General features: G+C 42.7%; 1 protein-coding gene across 2 annotated transcripts in view; it reads right to left on the bottom strand.

Moving 5' to 3' along the window:
* Positions 1-12,329: 12,329 nt before the first annotated feature.
* Positions 12,330-16,300, bottom strand: part of CaMKI (Calcium/calmodulin-dependent protein kinase I) — a 73,012-nt gene continuing 69,041 nt past the window's right edge. For both annotated transcript variants that reach the window (XM_084578700.1, XM_084578699.1), the window contains exon 10: positions 12,330-13,147. In XM_084578700.1, the coding sequence (XP_084434826.1) occupies positions 12,986-13,147 (162 nt within the window). In that variant the 3' untranslated portion in view covers positions 12,330-12,985. The remainder of the gene's footprint in view (positions 13,148-16,300) is intronic.

The following is a 16,300-nucleotide window of genomic DNA, read 5'->3' as shown; positions in this document are numbered from 1 at the left end:
CATTGGGAGTGAACAAAACAACCCACTTTATGAAGAGAAATGAGGGGCAAGTGAGTATTTTAATCAAAATTTCTCAAATCACCGCGCCTATAGCTGGCTCCCGTGAAAGCTCTGAAGAAACGGATAACACGTCACATTTACCTGCCTCCCTCATGCCTCCCTATCCACCCCAATCGCGAGCGGTCGAAACTGTTCATTTTTTTCTTTCCCCCGTGGCACTCACAAAGCGCACGGACGGACGTGTGTGTGTGTGTGTGTGTGTGTGTGTGTTTTCTGCTGCTTCCAGCGCGCAAATAATTGTTCGCAATACGTGCCCTCCGTGCGCGTCCCCCTCGGCCTCCCTCGTATGCTCAGAAAAGGTAAAAAATACAGCCATCCGCTCAAAGCTAACCCGAATTATGTATCTGTACTAGTGTAATCGTGTCTTAAAAACGCAGTTGTGGTGCTTTTCTTGGATATTTGTTCAGTATACCTTTTAAGCTGTGCCCGTGTAACACCTTGGCTACGCTTGCTTTTCTTGTACGGCTACCGGAATTCAAAGGCTTTACTTCGGCTTCGGTGTCACCGAGAGCGTCCAGAAAGAAACCCGCGCTTGCTCAAGCTATGCGGGCACTAGACGAATGACGCTGTCTGTGCCGTGGTCCAGCCAAGCATGCCAGCTGCCGTGGTCTGCTAGTATACTACACCATCGTAGGTGCACTGAAGAAGCGTTTAAATCCGCGGCCATCTGAAGTCAGCAGCCGGCTCGCTTCCAGTGACGAGACTAGTTGGAGGGAGAACTATAAACTGGCTGGCGACTGCAACTTTGGAACAATGCCTATACGGACACAATAGCAACTACACAGTCAGCCAAAGCAGTGTCGTCGCTATATTTCCCATTGGAGGTCATGCTTCGTGACAAAGCCTTGAGCACCGGTTCGCTGGAAAGGACCTGGCGTTCTATAAAGCATGTGGCGACCCCCCCCTCGACACAGTGCACCAGACAAGCCGTTTGCACTAGAGCCACAACACGAAGGTGTGCTTGGAAAAACTTGCAAAATTTCGCCGCTGTTGGCGATAGCTGTCACGAACAAAATACACAGACATGCTGGTTTAAAGAATTGTTACGTGCAACGTTTAATTGCTACCCGCGTTGACACCTGGAGAAGGCTGGCATCAGTATAAAAAAGCAAGGTAAATCAGCTATTTTATGTAGCCACAGCGCAGATGCTTCACAATTACACAATTTGGCACGTAACAATGCCAGTCAGCATCGTCTATGCTGTATGACCTTGACACCATTGCTAACCCCTTCACATGACCAAAGTAACAGCTCACTTGGTCATGAAACACAATTTGATACATTTCGAGATGGACCGAAGGGGCGTGCACCCTCATCAGCGAAGACACCTCTCACATACTGTGGCTGGAACAACTACGACAACACGTACCTACTAGGTCGTGGTCAGGACAGTTCGATCCTCTCACTAATGGATAGCACCGCTGCTGACGTTCCCAACAAAGGGGTGAATTGCAAGCTGCCACATTTATTTCTTATAGGCAGCGAATCAAGAATCTTGGGAAGAAGGTGTTCTTGCGCACTCGTGACAGAGACAAAACGACTGTGAAATATCTCAAAGAAAAATATAAAACCCTCTTTTCGGACGACGTTCCAGGACACAACATTCTTTGTCTACCTGGGGCTTGCTAAGCGACGGTATAAGCAGTTCTTCAAAACAAGGTCATTACTAATTTTGCCCTGGCATGTTCAGTGGAGGTGAAAATTGACAGATTGCAGTAGGCCAACATAACAATTTCTTCTTGCAGAGTCTGAAGGCAAGTTGTTGGGAACCTTAAACAACCTTTTGTTGGCTCCCTGAAGTTTTGTATTCTCTTAAACTAGCTTTTCGATTGCTTGAACTTGAATCATGTTGGTAATTTTGAATGAGTATTTGAAAGTATGAAGTGCGATAGTGTTTTAGAAAGCTGTATTTGCGAATAATTCATGGCGTTATTCTTCTTTAGGGGGTAAAACATGGTTTCAAATTGCCTAAAACTAAATTTACAAAGTGTAAATTTGGGGCTAAGTTCAATTAAAAAACTAAAATAAAATAACAATAAAACAGTTAAAATAAAAATATAAAAATAACCTCAATAATAACAGTTACGACCCGACAATATTTGCCCCCCCCTCCCCCCCCCCCCTCAAAAAAAATTTCCGGAGTCCCTGGCTGCATCCACTCGACCTTCAACTTCCTAACTTAATTTGCCTACCTAACCTTCTGCCGTCCCGTTACGCTTTCCTTCAATTAGAATCCATTTGTCACCCTTAGCGACTATCGGTTATCCAGTCTTGTACTGCATGTCCTGTCCATGACCATTTCTTCCAGATTTCCACTAGAATGTCAGTGAGTTGAGTTATTTCTTTGACCCAATCTGCTTGGTTCCGATCTCTTAATGTTACACCTGCCATGTTCCATTCCATAGCCTTCTGCATTGCCCTTATTTTAATTAAGTACAATCCTTTTCGTTAACCCCCGTTTGGTTTGTCCCATCAATCATCAAAGGCTGTTGCAGCTTTTGTTTAGCCATCTAGCTGCAGACCTTTCTCACTAACAGTCACTTCTTCACGCAGCTCAAGATGAGACCTCTGTAAATGAAATTGAAATCACATTATGCACTTTCTTGACAAGTTAAAAATATATGTCAAAAACAAGACGGCATGTCAAAAATGTCAAATTTAAATTTATTCATTTAAACAGGCTACAGCAGAGTAAAGAAAGATGGGGGGATAGGAAAATGGGGAGGGGAAGCATATATCTATTTTAAGAAACAGTGACGTTATCGCTACAGTCTGGAGCAGGCAATGACTAGTCATTGTTCACTACTAGATGGGCAACCAGAAATGTTGCACGCAAGACAGACAGGGCTTGTAAAAGCTATGTCTGGCTGCAGGTAGGCTTAAGGAGTATACACAATATATATATATACATATATAGATACACATGCTTATTTATATATGTATATATATAGATACTATAGGTAATATTTGACAAGCCTGCATACATCAGCAATCCCAGGTTTTCAGTTCGGGACACATACATCCAGGTCAAAACATGGCGGGGAAGAGTAGAGGTCTTTTTATTTCGTCACGTGCTGCCGCACATTTTCGTTCTCAACCAAGATCATGTCTGCAAAAAGAGGAACTTCACAACAATATACCACTAGCCAACAAGCAGCACCCTTTTTGAAAATTAAGAGAAAACGTCTCACTCGAAAAAACCGATTGTTGCCCATTCCAGCCAATTCCCCAGCCTGAAACGGTGAACAATTTCAACCAAAAACAAAGCTTAGCACCATACACAAATACATGGTTCTTCCAGGGTGCGTCCCCATGTTCAGATGCAGTTAAGCCTGGACTTTATATTAAAGCTCGGCATTAATCGCAAGCTTTTCTCGAATGGCTAAAAAATATGCCTTCCTAAACAATGGCGGCAAAGTCAAGCATCTTCACAATCTGAACGACGCTGATCATTTGCGCTACACACAGCTCGTATCCGTGACAGGCGTATGCGACACATGTTGGTAGCTGTCAAGAACACATATCACCATTCCGCAGGCGGCTGTGTCTCACAAGGACGTTTTCAGCCAGCAGCAGCCGAAGTTTCAACCACTCCCAGAGGGCACCACATTTTGTGAAAAAGGCGAATTGAATAACAATCCTGACTTGGCTAGGCTACATGCAGTGCGTCTGAACTTGGCTGCGCTGAAGCTTAATTGTAACAGTCACTTATACACTTGAGCTTTGCAGGTCAAATGTGAATGCAAAGCATACTGTGCAGCCTTCAAGACGTTCCACCTAATTGTGTAGACCTGAAATATGCTAACTTGAAAAGAAACACACGAGAGACCGCTTCAAATAATAAAAAAACTAAGACAATAGTTTTGAAAAACAGTACAAAAGCCTTTTCAAGGCTTCCGTCATAACAGCAAGAAATACTCTTGCAGTCAAATGTACTCAATATATATATCTAAATGTGATGAACAGAAATGCGTGGCTCACAAGGTTTGAATGCACAGTTTTGTTCACATGCTTGAAGCATTGTTACACTAGCGAGCATGCCTCATTCCAATTTCCACAAAAGGCCGTGGCTGGTGAAACAGCAGGTTTTAAAAGCCTTCTCTTCTGCAAGCTTTTGCTTTTTATACTCGCTTTCATCCACAGTTTCATGCTTTTATGAGAAATGCTTGCGTAAGTTATAATGAATCGCATACTCTTCAAGCATGTCTCACCACATCCTAAGCAATCACACCATTAAATACAACAGCAACTGCGGATGATACTCAGTTTTCCGTTAAAGCCCTGCGATGTTCCTCTGCTCTGCCCCGCCTAGCAAGACTTTTTACGAGAAGTTCATATGCTGTGCTTTTCTTACTTTGTATTAGCCCACCTCTGCTTCAGCAAAAGAAGCTTAGGTATGAAATACTAACAGGCGTAAGTGACTTTGTGTTGTCTGATATGCTGGCAAGATCAGTGTCTGAGTTGTGAAAAAAACTCTCGAAGAATACCCTGCCTGGCAGAAAGCTCACACTAGCTGGCACATGTTGTACAATACAAGCGCACCTTTTAAAACCATCTTCATGTTGAAACTCAAAAGAGGGCAAGGTCATCTCTGCCCATCATCAACCCATCATCAAACCAGCACCACACACATCAGTCTGCAATATGCTCCTCCCATGCTGCAAGTTGATTACAATCCATCGCACAGGTGTGCAAATTCCTATGTCTCTATAGATAATTAGATTAGCGCAGTGAAATTAGCCATGGAAGTTAACCTGCTCGTGATGCGCCAGCTGAAGTATCCGACGTCTCATTTTCAAAACAAGGTTTACTGTACCTGCCAATAAATATCAAGAAAAACCACAAGTTTCGATACAAAACCTAATGAAGTTCTACCAAACACGTGAATGCCTGTTACTAAATTTTAGGAAAAAATAACATTCAAGGCTCTGTAAGTGGACCTCAACATCGACGCAGAAGGGCAATTTTTTTATTACCAGGGTCATAGTGACATTTCGTTTATGCACACCTGTGGCATGGCATTGGTTGTAACATGCCCTTCCAGCTCAAGTTGCAGGGACAGACAGAGAGAGCAAAGCATTTGTTCTTACATTCCACTAACCCAGTGATGCCCTTGCAAAATCATCTGCTCGGGCTGCGCTCTTTAGGCACACACCAGTGGGCATGACGGTTAACACAACACTTCCGAGAAAGTGCGTGCAACATCATAAACGGAGCAATCTTCATTCACGGCATGCCAAACCCCCGTTCAAAAACACACAATGACGAGCAATAAAACTGCGATCCCGAGTGAGCGCCACTTTTTTCTAAATAACTGTGCTGGTGGGACAATACTAGGAGGGCTTCAAAAGGCAGGATAGGAACAAGGTTGACAACAGTTTCTGACGCGCAGTAGCACACTTTTCCTAGACGGTTTTCTCTGGCAGATGAAAGATATGGGACTTCTAACAGGGTTGCTTCAACCTTTTTACAGACCGCCCGCCCTGCCCCCCTTCCTTGTGCACCACGAGACCCCGACTAGTGAGGCCAATGTAATAGCTTGCAATGCATCCCTCTCAAGAAGAAAAAGCATTACAAGATACATTATAGAACACCTGGCGACACAGTTTTAATACACACTGCACCTTGTGACCAGATTGCGAAAAGTTGACGAGGCACTCACGTCACAGGACACTCACTAATGACCTTAAAGCCAAGGAATACAAGGCTCTCAATATTTTGACAAAACTTCTGTGAGTCTCCCGAACTTCACTGACCTCAAGTGAGTCCCCATTGATGCTGTACAGCCAAATTGATGGCCTGATAATCTTAAACCAATCACTGCTACTCGACTCCTTCACATCCCCCCCCATCTTTGAACGGCCGAGAGCGTGCACTGTTGATGCCTGAAGGCCTTCAAGCCCTCAACAGTGCATGACTGTCCATAACTGAACTACCAACTCTGGTGCAGCAACTGCATGTGAAAAGCACGCACGATCACCGGTTCAACAGATAGTAGGTTCAAAGGTCTTTGCAGTGCCCATGTGACTCGAGTGCAAGAAACAATCAAAACAAGATGACAAAAACAAGCACACATTCTCATGATGTTGATATAAAAACCATCTTGGATCACTGCCAATACCTAACACCACAAAAAGTGCATAAAAAAATTTAAAAAAAACCCTAGCACATATTGCATTTCAAACCCCATAATATTAAAAGAAAACTATCTTATTGGGTGAAGGAGCCCTAGCTCACCATGTACTTCATCCATTTGAGCAGAAAAAGCAGTAATACCTCTCTATGTACAATATGTTTCACTGTGCACGGCACGGTGTGTATCTTATGCATGTTTTTTTTCCTTTTTCCATTTTTCTTTTGAAGAGTTCGGCTACAACACGGAAGCATATGTAACACGCAAAGCCTATGTCAATTACACTGTGGCACACTTATTGCTTTGCTATGAGTTTTAGCAATGGGCGAAGCTAAATGAAGGCCGGCTACTAAGGGACAGGCGCAAACAGTCATGCATGAAATTAAAGCCGCTTGTAACTTTCCCCTATCAGGTGCAATAAGGAAAGGTAAATAGCGAAGCTGGGAGCTTATCAACACTTACTTCAAAACACTATATGTGACAGCATTTGACACATACAAAATAAAAAAAAAAGAAAAAAAGCCGTATTTACATCAGCATATACATGGTACAATGCCGGGGTTGTGTCATACACCTCACCTACAAGGGTGTGTTTTTTTTTACTTGCTGTACAGTTCTCTGCAAAGCAGTACATGCCACTTCAATTTCATTTTTTTTTTACTCTAAACGCAAACACACACATGCACGCAAGTACACACAAGAATAAGAAAGCAGTTGCCGACAGTGTTCCTCCGATTTCAAAGAGCAAAGGTCACGGTCAACACAGAAAAGACAACGGAATCTACATGGTAACACACTGCTACACAAAGGTGACAAAAAATAAGTTATAAAGGATAGAAGCAAATTAGATTCAAAAACTTCCTTTTGTTGTTGTCGCCGTGTTAAATAAATTTCACTCGGAACGCAATTAAAGAACACAGACACAGTGCATAGTGGCAGTAGTTTGTACGCTCATTAGTATACACTCTACTTTAGAGGGGAGTCAACTCGTGCGACCACAGGCTGCCATCACTGCCAGAAATGACCCCAACCACGAAAAATGTGCTTGTCGGAAAAACAATTCTCTCACTGCTCCTTAAGTTTACGGCAACAAAAATCCTCACAACTGGCAAATGACTGTGAACAGCACAACAGCCAAGAGAGCGCACACAACAGGGTGTTTAGTTACAAAAAATAACTAAGCAATTAGTTATGTAAGGTAACTAAGCAACTGGTCACTATTAAGCTGCTGCTGGTTCACCTTTCTGGCCTTGCAGCAGCAAGTCAGTTGCCCTCCTGGAGAGGGTTTATAAGCTCTGCAAGCCCAGTAAAGATACTTTGATTGCAAAGCCCAAGACCTAAAACAGTAGAGTACAAAGCTTATAAATAGTGCCAGAGGCTCCGAGGAATTATTAGGATGACTGTTTTTAACTTTTTTCTACCCGAGCATAAAACTCCCCTCCAAAACATGGAGAGCATTACTAGCTCTGAAATTCTATGTACTCGACATAAATATCAATGGGGAACACCAATACCAAAGGGAAGTATTGTTCCTTTGACACATGTTAAATGTGACGAAACAAAAGGACGACTAAGTAGAAATGCAATATAATAAAAGCGTACTTAGCTAGAGTCAGGACAGTTACCACAGAGTCTAATAATGCATCAAGCTAAAGCAATGTAATATGAAAAATTCGTGCATGAAAAGCGCATTTGATACTTGGGCCTCACCACTTTGGTACCACTAGAATAAGTCTTCGCATATTATGAGAGTGATCCGAGATGGCCAACAATACACCTTGCGTTGGCAAGCAAAAAAAAAAAGTATTTACAGTTTTTTTTAAAAGGCAGCACACTTTCATATCATTAATGCTACATTCTTAGCTTGCTTCATCGTGACAAAGTGTGGACTGCCTGGTTTGTCTAAGTATGAATCGCCATGTCAAGAACTGCCCAAAAGTGCCCAGCAGACGCTTTTGTTCAACTTAGTCAGGACTAGTTTGACGTAGAGTTCCAGTGTTACGTTTGCTGCGAACAGGCTATGCGTGAGCATACTACACAAAACTGAAGAGTACTTCATAGCAACACTACATAAAACCACTTCAATGCTGGAATTATCAGGGTCATTGGCTTCATTAAGTGGCATTTAACTAGTGGTTTAAGAAATAGATAGTAGATGCACAGTTCAGTTGAGCCATGGAGGAATGCGTTTGCACAGACAATAGTGAGGGCATAGAAACAATGAAAGGTCTAATGCTGATGAATGGGCATCTCCATACTGTAAGAAACTAGAAACACTTTCTTCCCCCATTCTTCTTTTTTATTTCCTCAAGCATGTGACAGTGATGGCACTCCTCGTGGCGCATTAGTCGGGGTAAGTTCTTTCACGCAATCGTGCGTGGCTTGGGTATCGACATCGAGAGTGGGCTGCATAATTAAAGGGACTCGGCATGTCGCTTGCGTTTTCGCTCAGGCTCACGCGAGCGCTCCCCGAGGATATTGACACGACCATCAACACCGTTCCGTCGTTCCACGTGCTTTCGTGGGGCGGAACAAAGGCTTTTACAGGCTACCCAGTACTCATAACTGTGTGGCCCCACCAAAACGAAGCTGTTTGCCACTGGCATAAAAGCTTTTCTTGGGAGCTCTAGAGCAGGTGCAGAAGGATTAAATGCTTTTGGGAACAGGAAACATCTAAAAGACACGGTTAAATTCAAGGCATCAAGAAATGGCAAGAAAAATAATAAAAAAACTGCTCTCTGAGCATATGAAGTTCTGCGGCTGAATTTTTTTCCCTTTTCGATTTTTCTGACATGCACCAATAGTGTTGTACTTTTCGCTTTACATGCGAATAATTGACAAGTTGGGCTCATCTAAGCATTCCCAACAGCTTTACTCAGACAAACAAACTCTCTCAAAATAACACTAGTTTGAAAGCGATTCATTCAAAAATGCACCAAGAATAAGTCAACACAGCATGCAAGCTCAAACCATAGGAACATGCTTTGCAGAGTGTGCAGAGATGCAAGCGAAGGCGTAGCTTAAATGGGTCTTGGAAAAAGAAGCCGTGCTAACCATGGGCGTTATGAAAACCGCGAGCTCGGGACGAGAACTTCCTCCTCAGTGACTCTTAGAAACCTGTAAACGCCGGCAACGACGTCTTTGTCGACTCCGCTCATTCATCATAAAGATGCAGCAGAGCATGTGCGTGACAGCGTACGCTTTTCCAGTCTCCCAGGTCTCTCTCTCGCTCTTTCGCCTTCTTTTGGCACTATCACATGGTTGCCAGACTAACCTTCCTATCAGTTGCAAGAACAAAAATAAATGTGGCGGCCTCTTCTCAACCACACAAGGGGGGAAAAAAGCTGAAATACTGTCATAGTAATGAGACAATGAAATTGATGATGCACTCTCAAAGGGAAGCATTCTCACAAGCACACAGAGAGAGAGAAGCAAATGCATAACACAAGAGGGGCAAGACACACATGTTCTTCTTTCCTGTAGAAAACGTGAAGGGGTGGCTTCTTTTCAATTCGTATGAAGTGAACAGGTGGAAATGCAGACAGGTGTCATGGCCCGCTGATATCACCACAGGTAGAACCGACAGAAATCAAGCAGTTCTGCCATCGTAGACCCTGCTGTCGACCAATAGGTTTGAGGTCTCTGTCCACAAACACCTTTGCCAAGCTATGCCACTTTGAAATTTCCTTCCTCGTTTGTGTGTACCATTCTCTTTCATCCAATTCTTGGGTACTCCATGTCTTGCCAATTTGAGTAGTGAACACAAATAGTATGTCTGAAAGAAAAGCCTTTTGGGTCGTGTGGACACTGAGATAAAATTCAATATACAGCAGTGACAGTAAGCAAAATGAGCTTTGCTATCAGTGAGACTTGTCCATTTAAATGATATAATTTGAAGTTCAGAACAGGTGGAATGCGTGCATATGTGGCCTGCAATAGCAGATATGGGTTTAAAATGTGAGGCCTAAATTAATTCCACTGACTATAGGCAAAAACTGTAAAGAATGCCAAACTTGCTGCCGGTGAATTTTCAGTTATATTACCATGCATGCAAGGTCTATGTCGATAGGTATTTGCCCAGACTGCACAATTTGTATGAAGGGAGTCGCAAATAAGCTGAAGTATTACAAATTAGGCAAGTCCAGTTTGCCCCAACCATATTTTCATTCTAGAGTTACGCAAAAGTATGTCACAACAACTGATCACAACTGTTTTCTCGTCTGCCCCAACTGCAGGTACAGTAAACGTAGTAAATTTACCTCTTTTTTTTTTTTTTTCTAAATTCCTAGCTGCTTGAGACAAAAAATTAAAGGCCATTTGTGCTCTTCAGTAAGGACCAGCTTACTTTCCCATAGCCCCATCCTCTCAAATGTAATAGGCAATAGGAGAGGCAAATGAGGAATAAAAAACAAGCATCTAATAATAGTCCCATTGCAAAAAAAAGAAAAAAGAAAAAAAAGAGAAAATTTGTCCAAATACGACAACAAGTAAGAGATTAAAAAGGTCAGGCAGGTCACAAGTAGAACCATTGATTTTGGGTTTAAAAATATCATCTATGCACTTAATACACACCAATCTTTCTTTATGGAAGCAATAGTCAGATACAAGACTAGAATTAAAAAACTGCAGCTTTGTTCTTGTTAAAAGGGTTGTAATTTCACAATACAAGACAGCTGACATGTTGATTCAAAACGCCGCAAACAACTCTGTACCGTCGCTGCAATGGTTTCAAGCCACTAAAAGCGCCCAACCAACCAAGATGTCTGTTAGTTTGCTGGACATCTAGCATGCTTCGAATCTCGCTTTAAATACAACTTGAACGAGTATTGCCTGGATGAACATTTTAATGCTAGGCCTATTTTCTTTAGTCCAGATGATGGCAGAATGCAGTTCAAATCTAATTTCACAACATAAACCTAAAGAAAAAAAAGAATAAACTGCAATGTATTCCAAGTTGTTAAAAAAAAAACAAAAAAAGATGTCAGTGCAATATGCATTCATGCGACAGTTATATTTAAAGTAGCTTGTAACCAGGCTGAGAACAATGCAATAAAGTGCTTATGTGAATCAACATTTTCCCGAGATGCATCTTTACCTTATCGACAAAGCCTCAAAGACAGCCCCCCCTTTCTTCTTCCTAACAGCCACTTTGTTTAGTAGAGAAAGATGACAGTGCTAACAAATACTACTGTGATAAAAACTAGGCTTGTAGCTGAACGAAACAGCTTTCAGTCTCGCCAATAATAGCATGCGCTGGACAATTGAGAAGGCCCCGTGAATGGAAAAAGGTCATGAAAAATAATTTCTCCTTTCCTTGTTTGCAGAACAATAAAAGAAAGAAAACGATAACAGAGAATGAAGAAGCTTTATACAACATCAAGCGAGTCTTACAAGGTTCTAAATGCAAGAATAGTCGTCAATAATAAACTACAAACATCCCAATAACTTAACATATGTAGAGAAACGCCATTTGTGATTACTGATTCCATGAGATTCCATGATGCATGGAGACAATGAACTTATGATCAGTATTGCGAAAAAACAAAATAGAAAGAAAACAACTTGCGCTAAGCTTTATCCCTACCAAAAGGAACATGAAGACGTAAACGATGCAACAGCTGATAATGAAAACAGAAATTCTAGAAATCAAGCCGTGGAAACAGGCACACTCAGAAAAAGGGCTTTTTCTTGCACCATTCCCCCAGCCATTTCAAGTTGCCACGAGCCTCTACACGGCCTTAATCGCTGTATACTGCTACAGCAGCGGCAAATATTCAATGCAAGGAGAAATCCAGGTATGTATCGACAGTGACTCATTAATGTGCGAGAAAAAGGGACGCGTCTTTTATCAAAGTGTTCTAAGAGTGATGCCCCATATCTCATACCATGCTTACATCGGCAGCATTTCCCGCTAGCCTCCTTCGTGTCCAAGAGTGAGCGGTCAATGAAGGCTAAAGCTTGCACACATCGCCAAAAATGCTCACAATAATTGGGAACCACCATAACATTGCAAGTGGAGCAGGATAGTTCCAATACAGGGGTGTCCACATGCCCTTTCCGACTTCACCGTTTTCACTACCCCAAAGTCCAAAAGCATATTGGAAAGCATTTTGCAACTTTTTCATGCACCGATGATAAATTGCAATGAGAGCGCCAAAAAGAAAAAAAAAAAAAAAGCCCGAATCTCATCATATGCTTCACAGCTAGGTCTAATCACTCATCAATCTCTAGAAACGCAGCTCTAATTCTTAGCTGCGAGTGCTCCGATCGGTGATGACTGGGTACTGGCTTGCAGCACGGTATAGAGTCCATACCTCCAGCGTAACATTTAGTGCGTTCCCCTAAGTTCGGCATACTAACTTCCACCAGTTCAAATGCCACCGAGCCAAATTTGCCACTGTGATGTCACCTAGTGGTGAGGCATAGAGCTGCAGCGTCAAGACAATGCTGCGACTTGTTCCCAATGGTCACATCAGATGTTAATGAACACAACGAAGCAATCAAACTTGGAAAAGAAAACAACTCGTGGACAGACTGTACACTTGGAAAGCAAATGCTGCAGGCTGGCTACATACAAGCTGATGCAGTGCTACGCTCTGTCAACAATCACTCTGGGCAGCACTCGCTCAATCGCACGCACAAGTGAGATGCGAAGAAAACACAGTCAAATGCCACAAACGAAAGCAACGAGGCACCATGCGTGGGAAGAAAGCGAACAACAAGGGGGAGAAGATGGTGACAGCAAATCTGGAATGAGAAGAAAAGTGTGTGTGGCCAGAGAAGAGGGAGGCTCAGTCCGAGTTGGCAGGCAAGGCGGCGGCCGCAGACGATGACGCTAGCGGCCGTCCACTCGTGGAGGCGTCAGCCGGGGCGCCGCCATCCTGGGAAGATCCCGTGCTGCTCATCGCCAGCTTCCGCATCTGCCGGATCACCGCCGTGGCGTTGTATGCTTGCTGCGAGTGGCAACACGGCGCAAGTTACTTTCACACAAAGCAATCAGCTAGGCAGACGCGAGGCTTTCACTTTAAGCACCAAGAACGAAATATTCTCACAACAGTTTGCAGATGATTAGAATGGATTCTCCTGAGCTACTCGCTTCAAAGACAATAGCCAGAAGAGAAGACGAAGTGTACGAGCTGCAGCTGAGCATCAAATGCATCAAAATTGCCAGAATCGAGTGTTTTTGCATGGCAGGAAAGACAAAAAAAATGGTAGTCCGTCTAGAGTACTATAAATTACTAGAGTATGTTGAGAGTAAACAGACTACTTCAGTACGTCTAGAGAGAAAGAGAGACAGAGAGAGAGAGAGAATGCTCTATCGCTACAAGTAAGCTATCCTTTGCGAAATCACTGCTTGACACAAGAGGTTCCAGCCACTCACCATCGTCTACCTGGATTTCAATTTAACAAGCTGAACCTTGGTATCATTTAGGTGTCGCCATTACTTCACTCAAACTATATTAACGTCCTTGTATGTACATTCATGGTCAGACTTGTTTAGAGTGCTGGAGCCGTATGCTGTGGAGCAAATCACAGCACATTACCAGCTTGCTTCCATCTGCACGTTGCGCTGTAACCTGATGCCACTGAGTTGGGGTGTACCATCGAAGACCTGAATGCATAGGTAGCAGATGCGGGCTTCCGTTTTTGCCTCAATTCGCCGGCAGTCTGATTCGCAGAGGTGAAGCACTTGAACTGTAGTTTACTGACCTTGTATCTGCTTCATAGGCCATTGCTCCATATATGAGCAATGGTTTTGAGACCGCTACTGAGCTTACATTTTTGCAGGCTGGTACACATCTCACCATCCATCACCTAGTCTGAGATCTACACTTTAAGCTTTAGCATAGTTTTTGTTTTTTTTTCTCGGCAAGCCGGGATGCATAAAAGATTTTTTTGTCTGTAATGTGGCAGAGGCTGAATGGAGAAAAACGCTGTCGAGCTCGTGTCAGACCGTGCAAAGAAACCAACGCCGATCATGTGATTCTTGTGCTTTTTTTATCACACTAGCAGTGAAGAGTCACAACACAGCTTAGGAACCCGATTTCGGCTTAAAGAGCGATTCAGATGCACAAATACTCTACCGCAGTGGATGCGTGGTTAGAGTGGTTAGGACGCTCCACTACTGAACCCAAGGACGCGGGATCGAATCCTGGCCACGGCAACTGCTTTTCGGTGGAGGCGAAAAGAAAGGCGCCTGTGTGCTGTGTGATGTCAGTGCACGTTAAAGAAGCCCAGGTGGTCGAAATTTCCGGAGCCGTCCATTACGGCGTCCCTCATAGCCAGAGTTGCGTTGGGACGTTAAGACCCTTAAAACCAAACCAAACCATCAGGTGCGTAACTATCTGGAATAACAAATAGTGGCCAAACGTGAACACAGCTGCAGTGTCCTCTCACTATTGAACATGTACGCTCGGTCGCTACATGTCCTTATTTTTTTTTTGTCTCTGTTCGGTAGGGTTCCCAAAACCTACAGAAATGATAGGCTACCACTGATGAAGAAGCGTACCATGTTTTCACCTACGCAGCAACTTGACATGCGCCTGATCGATGATGTGGGCATGGCACTCAGAACCGGATCGAAGAAACCTCTGCCAGACTTAAATTTCATTTTTCCTTACTTTTCGACCCAAGTAGTACAAGTTGTTTGTGAAAACACAAATAAATAAGCTTGCATACAGATTCTGGAGAAAGCAACACATGCTTCTTCTGATCCGTCTTGGTATTCAAAGCGCACTCCAAGTGAAGTGCCCAGGTTCATTGGCCTTGTGATCTACATAAGCATTGCGAAGATTCCTTGGCTGAAATTGTATCGACGTGTGGAAGACAGTGGTCCACTTTTCACCGCAGGCTAAGCCTCAAAGCTGCTTCGCCCTACTTCTAGCACTTCTGCGAGTTACAGACATAAATGGTACAAGTTAGCCGTAACGAGAAAAGCTCCAGTGTGGGGTAGCCTCTTCAGAGCATCCCCCTAGTGAAAAGTTCGTTAAACCTCATTGAGCCAAGCTTGATCGCCTAGCTTTTAGAGAAGAGCTCCGTGAACAGATTTCCAATTTTTTGGTGGAAGACCAGCTCACACTCTGCCGCCCACAGCAAAATGTGCCAACAATTAAACACCAAAAAGTTCAAAAACACAACGAGTGTAAGCTGTGCTGTGAGCAGAAGAAGACCAGACAGAAAATAAATGTTTGTAGCAATTTAGCAATGTTACGAGAATGCAACAAACTTCACCACGTAACAGATTGGGTCTCTCGTGCTGTGCTGTGAGCAAAAGAAGATCGGACAGAAAATAAATGTTTGTAGCAATTTAGCAATGTTACGAGAATGCAACGAACTTCACCACGTAAAAGATTGGGTCTCTCGTGCTTTGGCTACACTGCGTTTTATTGGTGTAGCTAAAATGGGTACGCCAGAGTCGCAACAACTGCGGTCGGAACTGGATGGTGACCATTGGTGCTGAGCAATACCAAAAAATGCAACAGAAATAACAAAATTTTTACAGCTATGAAAAGCAGCAGTGTGTGCAAATTTAGTATATTCTGAATTATTTTTATTGCGCATTTTTTATATTCATGACTTTTTCAATCTTGTTTCTGAGCGAGCTGGCAGAGGGAGACTGTTTCTTTAGTTTATGTATATATTAATGCTTAAACAAAACATTTTGCATGCCCTTGAAACACTGTCTAAATAGCTAGAGTTACGTATATGTAATTTAAAACAGGATTGTGGAAATATTCTTTTAACAGAAATTCCTTTTTTTTTTTTTTAAGGCCCCAAGAGTTGCTCGCTTTTTCTAAGCTTCCCAAAGAGTTAATACAAAAAATAACAGCTATACAAACCTTATTTTCAAACGTAAGAAAGATGCATTAAACCTTGTTTTGTATATTAGGAAGTGTTTTAATTATGGGTTCTCATTTTTAAATCCACACCTTTTTCAATGTCTGGCCTGTTTTTCCTCCAAATGTTTGCACCTAGAATCCTTTTTTTTTAATGCTATGTATTATCCTTACATGAAACATTATTTACACATATAAAACAGAATACCTACAATGTTTTATATGTTGCACCAGTTTTTTAAGAACAAATTGCTTTTTAGTTCCCATTGC

Source organism: Amblyomma maculatum, chromosome 9, assembly GCF_055883805.1.
Source record: "Amblyomma maculatum isolate TAMU_Amacu chromosome 9, ASM5588380v1, whole genome shotgun sequence".
Taxonomy (NCBI): domain Eukaryota; kingdom Metazoa; phylum Arthropoda; class Arachnida; order Ixodida; family Ixodidae; genus Amblyomma; species Amblyomma maculatum.
The sequence above is the reverse complement of the archived record's forward strand: the minus strand, read 5'-3'. Positions and strand labels throughout refer to the sequence as shown.